The sequence below is a fragment of the Triplophysa dalaica genome, chromosome 10, assembly GCF_015846415.1.
Source record: "Triplophysa dalaica isolate WHDGS20190420 chromosome 10, ASM1584641v1, whole genome shotgun sequence".
In the NCBI taxonomy this organism is placed as follows: domain Eukaryota; kingdom Metazoa; phylum Chordata; class Actinopteri; order Cypriniformes; family Nemacheilidae; genus Triplophysa; species Triplophysa dalaica.
The window spans coordinates 110001-120922 of NC_079551.1; the positions used below are offsets into that span (position 1 = coordinate 110001).

The window sequence follows — 10922 nt, forward strand, 5'->3', positions numbered from 1 at the left end:
CGGTCTCGCTAACATGACGTTATACATCACGTGTTATTTAATAAACAACAACAGATGAATGCAGCATGATTATGTTTCTCTGTCGTGTGTGTATGTGTATGTGTGTGTGTGTGTGTGTGTGTGTGTGTGTGTGATATTTTATGCCGACGCCGTTGTCTTCTCTTTGTATGTGGCCATCATCTTCTTGATCTGAGCGATGGCTTTGCCTGGATTCAAACCCTGCAGACGACAAACTCTCATTAGAAACATCTCACAACAGCATCAGTGTCATCACAAACCTGTGTGTCGCTACAGTAAACAAACACACAGCCGCTTAACAACTCTATCATCTGATCGTGTTTTGTACTTTATTAAAGGGTAGGCTTCATCTGAGCTGAATAAAGATTTCTTTGAGATTCTGGAGTTTGTGAAGGTGTTTGAAAGAGTGGCTGTGCCATGTGACCTTGGGGCAGGTTTTGGTGCAGTTCATGATGGTGTGACAGCGGTAGAGTGAGAAGGGATCCTGTAGTTTGGAGAGTCTCTCTTCGGTGAAATCGTCCCTTGAGTCGATCATCCAGCGATACGCCTGAAACACAGACAACACGCTGAACTCTGAACCGTCACACACCTGCGGAGCGTCCTCTCATCAGACGTCATCTCACCTGCATGAGGACAGCCGGGCCCAGATATTTGTCTCCGTTCCACCAGTAACTGGGACAGCTGGTGCTGCAGCAGGCACACAGAATACACTCGTACAGACCATCCTGCCACACACAAACAGGTCAGTAACACAACAGACACACTTCAGCACTCATGAGTTGACTGCAGTCTTGACTCTACCAGTTTCTGTCTGTCCTCCATGCTCTGCAGGTACTGCTGCTGACCCTCTTTAGACTCGTCCTTCTTCTTCAGGTACGGCTCGATGGATTTATACTGAGCGTAGAAGTTGCTCATGTCCTACAAGCGAGAGAAACGCGTCACACAAACCTGCAGCCAGCAGAGGCGGCGTGACTGTGATCAGATACTCACAGGCACCAGATCTTTCACCACATACATGTGGGGCAGCGGGTAGATCTTCGTCGCCTTGCTGGTGTTGGCATCAATTTTGTTCAGACACGCCAAAGTGTTTCCGCCGTTAATATTCATGGCGCAAGATCCACAGATTCCTGCCAATGTCAGAAGCAGATCAGACCACACATCAGCAAGTGCGGTCGTGATTAATGGGATGTAGTATCTGGCCGTCTCTCACCTTCTCTGCAGGAGCGTCTGAAGGTCAGCGTGGGGTCAACCTCATTCTTGATCTTGATCAGAGCATCTAAAACCATCGGCCCGCACCTGAGAGAGACAACAGACACTCTTCAGACGCAATGTACAGGCACCAGAGTGACTCCAGATGGACTCTATGCACTCACGTGTTGAGGTCGACCTCGTAGGTCTGCATGCGAGGTTTGTCTCCGGCTCTGTCTGGATCCCATCTGTAGACCTGAAACTTCTTGATTCTGGGCTGAGCAGCAGGTGCAGGTGCTGCCGCTGTCTGTGCGAACCGCACCGCCTGATACACAACAACACAATTACACAACACGAGTGAAATGTGTGTGAGTCAAAGGCGGTGATTTACAGACCTCTAGTGGCTGCGGACTGAATGACACGTCGCTGTTACAAAACCACACATGACATAACACATTACAAAACGCATTTATTGATATATCACGACACGATCCAAACACACTATTGAACTGATGAATCTGAGCAACTAAAAGAGTTTGACGTCACAGTCCTGGAAGACTTTACGACGCTTTTTTAAATGACACAAAAGTCCGTAAATGACACAATAGTCTGCATAACACGACTGATATTCAGTATAAACAAAGAAAACCGACATTTATAACAACTTAGACATCAAAATGTTCATATAGAGCGCATCGGTGCTCAGATAATACAGAAGCAGCGGCTGTCACTTCACATTCAAACACCCGTGACGTGTTTAATAAACACAAGATAAACACACAAACACGTCACACAGCTTTAAAGACTTTTAAGATGTTTATATTGTGATGTTTGTGTTTGTTACCGTGAAGGCGGCGGCGGGACGGACGACAGAAGCACTGCAAAGCCTCAAGGAGAAACACACCGCGGCCATGGTCACTCAATCTGAAACTCTGAGTCCTCCAGCAGACCATAATGCACCGGGAGTTTCTCACGGACTTTTATTGTGTCGCTCTGTCAACACAGCCCGTTTTATCTGCGTTCAAATAGAAATTGTATGGATAATTCAAACCTCCCATAAAGACATAAAAAAATGTTTAGTGTTTTATTAAAGGTTTTATTTTGTTGTCATAAATCTCAATTCACCCCACAGAATTAACATACACGACAGTGGAGAAACTTAACGTGTTGCAGTGTGATATCCATCCTTGATTTCACGAAATCAGATGTATTTTTAAAACAATTTGTGACACTTTTAATTTGTCACTCTGTCAGGACGGAGGAGGTTGTTGCTATAATGGACAAAGCTACAGCCGGAAGTGGTGCAGAATCGCGCAATATAATTACAATAAATTATATTAACTAACGCATAACCCTATCCTAACCCTAACAATAATACTAAAATATTAATCAACCGTTTTCAACGTGACAAAAATGATGCAGTATTGAAGTGCGCATGCCCAGTGGAGGTAACTGTATCCCTTCTAGGCCCTTGGTGTTTCGAGTTTGACGTCATCACGCAACCGTGTATTTTGGCAATTTTTTTACAATCGTAGGTAGTTTACATGGTTGGAGTTAGGTTAGGGTCAGGGTGTGAGTTAGGGTAAAGGTTTCGTTTGAAACACCGAGAATTTTGTCAAAACCAACTAGCCACGCCCACGGACTCGTGTGCCCCGGAAGTGATGTGAGGTTGTCAATGCAGGCAAACAGCATGAGATGTAAGGTCACGCATGTAATGACCAGAAGAGATTGACTAGTTGAGAGTGATTCAGGTGATCGTTGATCTATTGATCGATCATCATGGTGTTTCTCACGCTGTCCTGCTGGACCCGAAGCCGCGGACCGGACCGATACTGGAAAGTTCAAGAGCTCCTGAAGAACGCGCGGGTGAGAGAGAGAGAGAGAGAGAGAGAGAGAGAGAAAGTCATTCATTCATTCTATACGTTTACACACTGATTCTGTGTCGTCTCACCTCTTGCACATTGTTCTGTACATTATGTGAATCAGATGTGTAAAATGTTGTTGATCAGTGTTTTGTGTGTGTTTGTGTAGCATTTCCGCGGCAGAAAGAATCGCTGCTACAGTCTCGCGGTGCGCGCGGTGCGCCGAGCGTTTGTGTACGCCACCAAAGCGCGCAAAGCCAAAAGACGCAACATGAGAACGGTAAACGTCACTCAGCTGTCAAACACGTCACAGATCCATCAAACACACTTTATATGAAATGCACTTTTAAACTAAACTTTGTGTCGCAGCTGTGGATCTCGCGCATCGCCGCAGCCACCAGAGAACACGGCATGAAATACCCCGCGCTCGTGCACAACCTGCTGAAGGTCAGTGTGTGCGTGACATCTGTCATATGTGTTGGACACGCGTGTGGTGTGTGCGTGACATGTTTCTTGTGTGTCTTTACAGTGCAGCGTACAGCTCAACAGACGCGTGTTGTGTGACCTGTCAATCACGGAGCCGCGCTCGTTCCACGCGCTCACCGCACTCAGCCGCGCGCGTCAGCAGGAGGGGCTCCGAGCGGCGCTGGGTGACGGGACGGAGCCGCCGGGCGTTTTCTCGCGCATCACGCAACTGCAGTGACCCAAAAACGCAGCCAATCAGATCTTCTGCTCACCTGTCTAAGGGAACGCGTCAGTTTATCTCTGAACTGAACTCAGATCAGATATGACGAGCGTCACTATACTGGAGTGTGTTTGTGTGTTTGTGTGTTTGTGTGTTTGTGTTTATTTTTGTAAATAGATGTTCTGTCTGTTTATGATTGTATCAATAAAACATTTCATACGTTACGGCCACATTGTATTTGAAATGATCATATGAAGTGTAGATCTTGTCATGTGTTATGAGCTAGCATCACTTTGAAAAACCGATTTCTCTCAAAGTTTCCTGAGATGTATGAAACATATAACCTTTATGATCCAGTAATACTGATAAAATAAATGTAATAGAATTATTATACAATTCTCAGCTCGTCTTGTGATGATACAACCTTTAAAACGCTTATAAGCAGGTTTCCACAAATTTGGGCTTTTTTTAAGTGTATACAAATCAACTCGTGTTGAAGAGAAATGACGAAAATATTAGATCAAAAGAACGGTTACAAAACACTTAATCTTTGAAAACTGATGCAAGACTCTGCTAAGCCTTTTGAGCCACCGTACACGCATATGGGCGGAGGGGGCGTGGCTTCCTCTCTGACCTTCTGAAAGACGAGCGCGTCAGCCAATCATCAGCTCGTTACGGTGTCCGGGGAGCGGTGCGCACGCGCAGATTGGCGGCGTGACACGCGTGGAGTGGAAGTGAGTGCAGTGCCCGGTGTCCATCCTCGCAGCGATCATGTCGTGGCTGTTCGGGCTCAATAAAGGCCAGAGCGTCGTTCCTCCAGACGGGCCGGTTCCGCCCGCTCCTCCCGCGCCTCCTCCCGCCGGCTCCGGTTCCGACAAACCCAAGGACAAATGGAGCAACTTCGACCCCACGGGACTGGAGCGCGCGGCAAACGCGGCCAAAGAGCTCGACCGATCCCGTAAGTACCGGTGACACGAGACCCCAGACATTATAATGTCTCTTTCTGTATCAATCTGTATGCGTGATCGCACGCTGACGTCACGTTTCACGCGTCGCGTCTGTTATGTGAAGGGCATTGGGTCAAAGGTCACGCCCTCCCCTCACATGTCAACTACAAATCTCTGTGGTGCACTCTATAGTAAATAGTGTACTTTAGTGTAAATTATCACACTTTCTGCAGTTGAGTCAATTCTCCAGTGCACTGCAGTGTGTTTTCATGCCGGTGTGTGACTGCAGGTCACGCCAAAGATGCGCTGGAGCTCTCTCGCATGCAGGAACAGACAGTACAGATGGAACATCAGGTCAAGATGAAGGTACTAATCCAGATGGGTCCACACAACACCCTGAACACCCATTGGTCAGTTGTGTAATGTGTGTGTCTGTGTGTGTGCAGGAGTACGAGGCGGCTCTGGAGCAGCTGAAGGGCGATCAGATCCGCACTCAGGGAGAAGAGCGAAGGAAAACCCTGAACGAGGAAACCAAACAGCATCAGGCGGTGAGAGACGCGCTCCAGTGTTTGAGTGACGGTCTGAGAGTGTGACATCACTGATCATGTGACTGTTTCCACAGAGAGCTCAGTATCAGGATAAACTCGCCCGACATCGATACGACGACCAACTGCGACAGCAGGTACGCATTCCTTCACCAGATCTTTAAGTAAAGTTCACCTGATGTTTATCTAACGTTTAAATAACGTTCACCTGACATTTTCCTTAGGGGTGCGCCCATGTATCGGCAGCCGATATTAATCGGCCAATATTGGATTAATTTAACACCATTGGGATGGTTTATCAGAGCCCTTTGATTTCTGTGATGCAAAAAAACACAGATGGAAAGTAAGAAAACACGCCAGAAAGATGCGCTGAACAGCTTATCAATTCAAATTGGGCTCTGTATAGTGCTAATAATGATTCAGATGCTGTTTAAATATGTGATCTGCGTGTGAATGTGTGGTTTGGTTTTGTGTAACTTACTGAAGTTGACATTTATCATCTGGTGGATGCAAACATATTGAGTGAATCAGCGCTGCTCTAACAGAGTTTCATTTGAGTGACCGTGTGATCCCACCAAACGCGAATGAAGCCTTAACATGTTAAGTCAATGCAAACATGCAATAGGACATCCTGCGGCGCGATTCACACGAATGAGGAGGCGCAAATTGAGCATTTCGGGCGTTTGACGTGTGTAATGCATGATTCACACAAATCGTGTGAGTTGAACCATTATTGGCGTTAACCAATCAGGAGCTTGCTCTAGTAGTGACGTGATCATGACATAGTGAGCGGAGGCAGAAATCTGACATAACAATGTAGGATACATCCTCTGACTTTTATCAAAACAGGAGTAAAACGGAACTTGCTTGGAAGAAAGTGAGTGAGGTGGTCGGACAATCTGGTAATTTTAAAAACGCTTGTAACGAGGAAGGCGGGACGAGAGCCGTGAGATAATATCTCGTTACAACGCTCTTTACTCAATTTGAGATACATACATACAATACATACAATACATACATACATACATACATACATACATACATACATACATACATACATACATGGGTCAATGACAAATAAGATTTTCAAGAAGAAAAAAATAAATATTTTAAGCAAAACAGTTTGAAAATGTATTTTTTTGTCCAAAAAAATGTATTGTGTTGATTTATATTGGTTTTACAGCATTTTAGGGAGCATTAATTCATTATTAAACAAGATTTCTGATTTTACCACCCAGAAAATGTCAGGTGGTGCGACCATATATTAATTTAAAATAATATACATTTAATGTATTTAGCACTGAGTATTTTTCCCCTCATATATAAGAAATTTAACATAAAATCATGCCAAAATATTTTATTAAGAATTTTATTGAGAAAATTAACATTTATTTCTCAGTTTTGTTCTCTGTTTGTATGTTCGGACGGTCGCACCACCTGACATTCTTGGTCTTTCAAACACCAAAACTCAAAAAATCTATTGAATTTCAATAAAATGAAAAGGGTTTCTTATAAAGGACATATTGTAGATCCATTTGATATATGAAATGTATTTATTCAAATTCTTTTTAGGAAAATAATGAATTTGGACACAAAAAATACATGTCACGTCATTGACCCACATACATGCATACATAAACGAGACTGAAGCCGCCTGTATTAAGGCCCTCCCGTGATGCCAATTCGCGTCCGTTGTGGAGGGAATTTCACACACAAATGAAGGGAGTTAACTTAAAATGTTCAAGTGCCATATACGCACAATTTATTTGCACATGTTGCGTTTGGTGGGAACTCTTTATAAAGCTGCTGTCAAACTATGCGGCAAGCTGTCAAAAGTCCATCATCAAAATTAAAGTCCAGTTAACCTCATAACAAACCTGATACTACAAATGTACAAAACTAGTAATTAAATGTAAGTAGACTTAAAACAGCAAAAGAAAAACATAAGATGTAAGATACTGGCTCATACTAACATAGTTGTACACCACAAAAAAAAGAAAACACAGAATCCAGAAAAATAAAATTGAAATTTGGGAAAAATCACACGGATTTCATATGTCCCTGGTTTAATAATGAACTGAATGGAGGCAATGAGTTGATGTCTGAATATCCAATGTTTTTCTCTGAGAAAAATAATTACTGTAAATATCAACAGCACAGACTTTATTTAAAAATATTAATCATCCATTTTAAGTCAAATTTGAGTTAATGTTTTAAATAAAAGAAATATTGGATAGCAAAAATCACCTTTGAAGAGTGTCATGTTATCTTATTGTATTATTATCTTAACTTACATTTAGGCACATTTACACTTGTGTCTCTCTTAAAATGTTAAATGGATCCAATGAATGTTCAGTAAAATAAATTGAATGCAGAAAAACTAGCTAGTATTGTGTAGTACTGTATACAAGTGACCTGTATCGAAATCAGCCAATAGTTAGTTGTTCGTTAAAATCCGTATCGGCCCAAAAAATCCTATCCCTAGTTTTCCTGGTTTTTAACTACTGTTCACCTGATCTCTGCGACACGCTAACATATTGTGTAATGTTGTGTGGTTGTGCAGCAAGTGCTGAACGAGGAGAACCTGCGCAAACAAGAGGATTCCGTTCTGAAGCAGGAGGCTATGAGGAAAGGTGTGTGTGTCGCTGCAGCGCTGCATCATCTCTGATTACCCATGTGATCCTTAACAAACGCTGTTCCTATAGCAACCATCGAGCACGAGATGAAGCTGCGACACAACAACGAAATGCTGCGCGTGGAGGCGGAGTCAAAGGCTCGAGGGCGTGTGGAGAGAGAGAACGCTGACATCATCCGAGAACAAATCCGACTGAAGGCGGTGGAACACAGACAGACTGTATTAGAATCTATACGGTAAACACACAAGCTACACAATCATGTTACACACTTCCTGCAATCAATCCGAGTATACTGAAGTGTTTGTGTGTTGTGTAGGACTGCGGGTGCTGTGTTTGGTGAAGGCTTCCGAGCGTTTATATCAGACTGGGATAAAGTCACAGCTACAGTAAAGTCTCCTCATCTCTCTGTCGTACAGCTGAACGTGTTGTGTGTTTGTGTGTTGATTGTGTTGTTGTTCCTGTAGGTGGCGGGGCTGACACTGCTGGCGGTTGGTGTTTACTCCGCTCGGAACGCCACCGCAGTTGCCGGCCGCTACATCGAGGCTCGCTTAGGAAAACCCTCACTGGTGCGGGAGACGTCCCGGCTCACTGTGATGGAAGCTCTCAAACACCCCATCAAGGTATGAGACGAGCCTGATGCCACGGCTTCCTGTGCAGACAGGAAGTGAAGTGTGACAGGTGTGTGTGTGTTTCAGGTGGTGAAGCGTTTGAAGAGTAAACCTCAGGACGCTCTGGAGGGAGTCGTGCTCAGCGTGAGTTGTGTTTGTTACTGTGAAATATTTCACACTGATGAATGTGAGTGTGTGTAATGTCTGGTCTCCTGCGTCTGCGCAGCCGACTCTAGAGGAGCGTGTGCGTGACATCGCCATAGCAACCAGAAACACCAGACAGAACCGAGGTCTGTACCGGAATATTCTGATGTACGGCCCGCCGGGAACAGGAAAAACTCTCTTCGCTAAGGTAACACACACACACAGACACACACGCACAAATGTTTCTGATTGGAGAGCAGTTTGTGTAACCACTCCTGATGTGTGTCTATGAGCAGAAGCTGGCAACGCATTCTGGGATGGATTATGCCATCATGACAGGGGGTGATGTGGCACCGATGGGTCGTGATGGAGTGACAGCCATGCACAAAGTGTTTGATTGGGCTGGAACAAGCAAACGCGGGTGAGATGCATGAGAAGCCCCACCCACAAATCAGAGAAATCATCTTAATGATGACATTCTTTTGTTTTGTTGATGTTTACATGTTTCTGAGGAGATTCGAGTGAATCTAACCGTGTGTGTGTTTGTGTGCACAGGCTGCTGCTTTTTGTGGATGAAGCTGACGCATTCCTGCGCAAGAGATCCACTGTAAGACACTTCTGTTTCATTCATTCATTGTATTGTTTGTGTGTGTGTGTGTGTAACACTGTGTATTTGTGTGTGTGTTCCAGGAGAAGATCAGTGAGGATCTGCGAGCGACTTTAAATGCATTCCTGTATCGCACTGGAGAACAGAGCAACAAGTAAATCTCTCTCTCTCTTTATCTCACTCAGATGCACTCAGAGACAGATGATGATGTTCTGTGTGTGTTTGTGCAGGTTCATGCTTGTGTTGGCAAGTAATCAGCCCGAGCAGTTTGATTGGGCGATCAACGACAGAATCGATGAGATCGTGAACTTCATGCTGCCTGGACCGGATGAGAGAGAGCGACTTGTGCGCCTTTACTTTGATCGATATGTGCTGGAACCCGCCACTGGAGGTCGACAGTGAGTCTCACACACAACACCACTGATGACATGCGTTCCTTGAACTTACTGAATTTAATCCCAATAAAGTGGAAGTCGATAACATATTTGATGTTCATATGTCCAGTCAGTAACAATGGCAGGTGCTTGTAAACGCTGTTTTGTAATAATTCATTTATTTAATTAGAAGTAACTTTACGCTTATGTTAGGTCACGACAGAGAAGACACACTGAAGTCATTTAAGATACATTTAAAATAACGAATATGCACACAGAAAAGACACAAAATGTGAATCGGGTCACAGCCGTCAGGTTTATACACAACCTGACTACACTGACCATAACCAAAAAAGTTTGGTCAAATTACCTCTGGTAACAGTAATGTCCCACAATGCAATGCACTTTACTTTCATCAGTTAGTATCACAACTGAACATCAGTCGTGTTCCTATGAACACAATCACACTTAACATGTACACACAGTATATATATAAATATGTGAAGTGTGTGAAGATCACAATAGATGGTGTGTGTGTGTGTGTGTGTGTCCTCTTTATGCTGATGATACTGTGTGTGTGCAGGAGGTTGAAACTGGCTCAGTTTGATTACGGACTGAAATGTTCTGAAATCGCTAAGCGAGTGGACGGCATGTCTGGGCGAGAGATCTCCAAACTGGGAGTGGCTTGGCAGGTGTGTATCTACTGTAGCATCATTTCAAAGAACTGCAGACCAGTGACACTGTTATCAGTTGATACTCAGATCAATATAAGAATACACACAAACTGTCATCCAAAGACAGTCTCGGGCGACAATGACTCAAGGGTAATTGTGCGTGTTTATTTTCAGGCGGCTGCGTACTCATCGGAGGACGGTGTCTTGACGGAGGACATGATTGAAGCGCGCGTGGAGGACGCCATCCGTCAGCACCGACAGAAGATGGACTGGCTGCACGGCGAGGGCGTCCTGGACAATGAGGGTCGACCGCTCCAGCCTCCAGAGATCCACAGTAAAGGCATCTCGACCCTGCTGACATCACAGGAAGTGACATCAGACCTGGAAAAACCTGACGCCGCTGCTACAAACGACACGAAGCGAGAGCCGTCCGCTAAAGACGGGACTCCAGTATAACCTTCAGAGTCTGTGCTGTGTATTAACAGAACGAACGCGAATAAAACTAACGTTCTTCAATGTGTGTTTGTGGAGTTGTGTAGTATTTGTAATGAAACTGTAATTCACTGTTGATGATGACAAACTGAATCATGAATTTCTGTCTGATAGTAAAACAATATTCATTTCCTATGACGTC

At 44.3% G+C, this 10922-nt stretch overlaps 3 protein-coding genes across 3 annotated transcripts in view; 2 read left to right on the forward strand and 1 right to left on the reverse strand.

Moving 5' to 3' along the window:
• sdhb (succinate dehydrogenase complex, subunit B, iron sulfur (Ip)) overlaps positions 1-2207 on the reverse strand; it is a 2286-nt gene extending 79 nt beyond the window's left edge. The window contains exons 1-8 of the mRNA XM_056758878.1: positions 2051-2207; positions 1392-1531; positions 1229-1314; positions 1009-1145; positions 820-936; positions 642-743; positions 443-565; positions 1-219 (exon numbers count right to left, since the gene is read on the reverse strand). The exon at positions 1-219 is cut by the window's left edge and continues 79 nt beyond it. Of these exons, the coding sequence (XP_056614856.1) occupies positions 139-219; positions 443-565; positions 642-743; positions 820-936; positions 1009-1145; positions 1229-1314; positions 1392-1531; positions 2051-2119 (855 nt within the window). The 5' untranslated portion in view covers positions 2120-2207 and the 3' untranslated portion in view covers positions 1-138. The remainder of the gene's footprint in view (positions 220-442; positions 566-641; positions 744-819; positions 937-1008; positions 1146-1228; positions 1315-1391; positions 1532-2050) is intronic.
• A 561-nt stretch (positions 2208-2768) lies between these two features.
• Positions 2769-3977, forward strand: mrpl20 (mitochondrial ribosomal protein L20). The gene is made up of 4 exons (XM_056758879.1): positions 2769-3072; positions 3238-3348; positions 3438-3515; positions 3598-3977. The coding sequence occupies exons 1-4, from the start codon at positions 2986-2988 to the stop codon at positions 3769-3771; spliced, it is 450 nt and encodes a 149-aa protein (XP_056614857.1). The 5' UTR covers positions 2769-2985; the 3' UTR covers positions 3772-3977.
• Positions 3978-4442: 465 nt separating this feature from the next.
• Positions 4443-10918, forward strand: atad3 (ATPase family AAA domain containing 3). The gene is made up of 16 exons (XM_056759355.1): positions 4443-4711; positions 4990-5066; positions 5147-5248; positions 5323-5382; positions 7809-7878; positions 7951-8116; positions 8198-8267; positions 8346-8501; positions 8577-8633; positions 8716-8841; positions 8930-9054; positions 9189-9240; positions 9324-9394; positions 9471-9638; positions 10198-10306; positions 10463-10918. Exons 1-16 carry the CDS (start codon positions 4525-4527, stop codon positions 10742-10744), a joined length of 1878 nt encoding a protein of 625 aa, XP_056615333.1. The 5' UTR covers positions 4443-4524; the 3' UTR covers positions 10745-10918.
• The last annotated feature ends 4 nt before the right edge of the window (positions 10919-10922 follow it).